The 2,106-nt window shown below is 51.7% G+C and overlaps 1 protein-coding gene across 1 annotated transcript in view; it reads left to right on the plus strand.

The window, feature by feature from the left end:
- LOC106531411 (uncharacterized) overlaps positions 1–2,106 on the plus strand; it is a gene marked incomplete at its 5' end in the record, with an annotated part of 83,511 nt that overhangs the window by 40,687 nt on the left and 40,718 nt on the right. The window contains 7 exon segments of the mRNA XM_014027278.1: positions 362–529; positions 598–699; positions 799–999; positions 1,075–1,282; positions 1,424–1,536; positions 1,610–1,812; positions 1,890–1,997. Coding sequence (XP_013882732.1) covers positions 362–529; positions 598–699; positions 799–999; positions 1,075–1,282; positions 1,424–1,536; positions 1,610–1,812; positions 1,890–1,997 — 1,103 coding nt within the window.

Below are 2,106 nucleotides of genomic sequence, written 5' to 3' on the forward strand. Positions count from 1 at the left end.
CTCCTCTCCTCTCCTCTCCTCTCCTCTCGTCTCTCCTCCTCTCTCCTCCTCTCCTCTCTTGCAGAAAGTTTTATTCTCACCTTCAGGTGTTTCTCTTTCCTCAGACAGAATGAATGCAGAACAGCGGAGATGGAAACATCTGATTTGAAACGTTGTCTCAAACTGTTGGATGTGAAGCAGCTGGAGGAGGTGCTGGCTGCAGAGCCGTCCCTCTGAAGCTGCTCCTCAGTTAGTCCTTCAGGGAGGACGGTCTGGGCAGAGCCAGGAGCTGCTGGACCAGTAGAACATCTTGTTGAAGTCAGCCTGTAACCTTCAGGCTCTTCAGYTGAACCTCAGAATGCTGACATCTTGTCTGCTGCAGGTGACTGAGAAGACAGACGTCTACCTGGACAACCTGCAGGTGGGGGTGGAGCTGTGGGACAAGCAGCTGATGCTGGGGGGACAGGTGGAGAAGTGGGCCGGAGCCAAGCTGGCCCTGTTTGCAGCAGGTCAACCCTTCCACAGCCAACAAGATGTTCTTTCCATGAAGGTAGGATTAAAGCTCCTCTGTCTCCTCAGGAGGAACTGGAGACATGTCTGAGTGTCTCTGCTCTGCAGGAGGACATCCACAGCAACCAGGAACACATCGAGCATTTCCACAAGAAGTCTGTGGAGATCCAGGAGATGCTGCAGAGTCAGGAGGCTCCTCTGGAGCTGCAGGTGAGCTGCTGGACCTCTGTGGTCCTTCTGGTCCTTCTGGTCCTTCTGGTTCCTGCTCCTGTCCTCCTCATCTCAACATGTCCTCCTCTGCTCCTCCAGGTGATGGAGAGCCAGCTGAGGAAGAGGATGGAGCAGGTGAAGGAGCTGTTCACTGACTGCACAGATGTGTTTGAGGAGCTTCTAGCTGTGAGGAAACATCTGTGTGAGAAGATCCAGATGTGTCAGACATCTGTGGAGAACATCCAGGGTTGTGTGAGTCGGGTCGATGCTTCAGAACCAGCAGCAGAAGCTCAGATCCAGGTAGAGAACAGGTAGAACCTGGTGTGGTCCTGACATGTATGAAGCTGAAGCTCAGCTTGTTGACGTGTCCTTCAGGATGTGTGTGAGGAGCTGCAGGCTCAGGAGGACCAGGTCCACGCTGTGCTGACAGAGCTGGCTCTGGTCTCCAGGGTGGCCAGTCCAAAGGTTCTGGAGGAACTTTCTGCTGACTGCAGCAGAGTGAAGGAGACCATCGCTCAGACCAGAGACCTGATCCACCTGAAGAGAGAGGAACGAGACAAAGACCTGCTGACCATCATCAACGGTCAGTCTTTAAAAGTCCACTCCCATAAAACCCTTTCAGAATAAAAGACTCTGTTTGACAGAGTCTTATCTAAGGTTGAAACAAAGACAACTTCCTGCCACTAAATGACACTTCACTTCATTCTTCCTGTTTATTTTCCAGATGAAAGAGAATCGTTTGAGGAACATTTCCAGGAGGTCCAGATGTCCGTCAATGAGTGCTTTGAGAACCCTGAGAGCAGGAGTGATGTGGAAAGCTCCGTGCAAAGACTGCATGTAAGAGGACAGGTCAGCGGATTGGACAGATCTGCAGGAAACATGTCCTCATGCTTTGTCTCGTGTCCATCAGAGTCTCCTGGAATCTCAGGACACAGAGAGACGTCTGGGTCAGATCCAGGATCGGCTGCAGAGATGGAGCCAGCAGGTTTCTCCTCAGCACACGTCTGAACTGGACGTCTGGCTGAAGGAGCAGCAGGAGGAGGTGGGCACATTCAGAACCCACTGCCACAACCGGCAGGAACAGATGGAGTCTCTCCTCAGAGACCTGGACAGGTAAGGAGGCAGGCTGCTGGGTCAAACCCTGACCACAGAGAAGAGGTGTGGTGGTGACCACACTGTTTCTGCTGCAGTCTGCAGGAGCAGCATGAGAGACTGGATGAGTGGCTGCAGAACAAAGAGAAACAGTGTGTGCTGTCAGAAGATCACACACTTCTTCTGAAGGAGCTTCAGGATGAAAGGTGCCTTTCAGTGTTTACACAAAATACCTTCATCAATTTAATTAAATAAATCTAGTGTGTGTGTGTGTGTGTGTGTGTGTGTGTGTGTGTGTGTGTGTGTGTGTGTGTG

Source organism: Austrofundulus limnaeus, unplaced genomic scaffold (genome assembly GCF_001266775.1).
Source record: "Austrofundulus limnaeus strain Quisiro unplaced genomic scaffold, Austrofundulus_limnaeus-1.0 Scaffold629, whole genome shotgun sequence".
Lineage (NCBI taxonomy): Eukaryota > Metazoa > Chordata > Actinopteri > Cyprinodontiformes > Rivulidae > Austrofundulus > Austrofundulus limnaeus.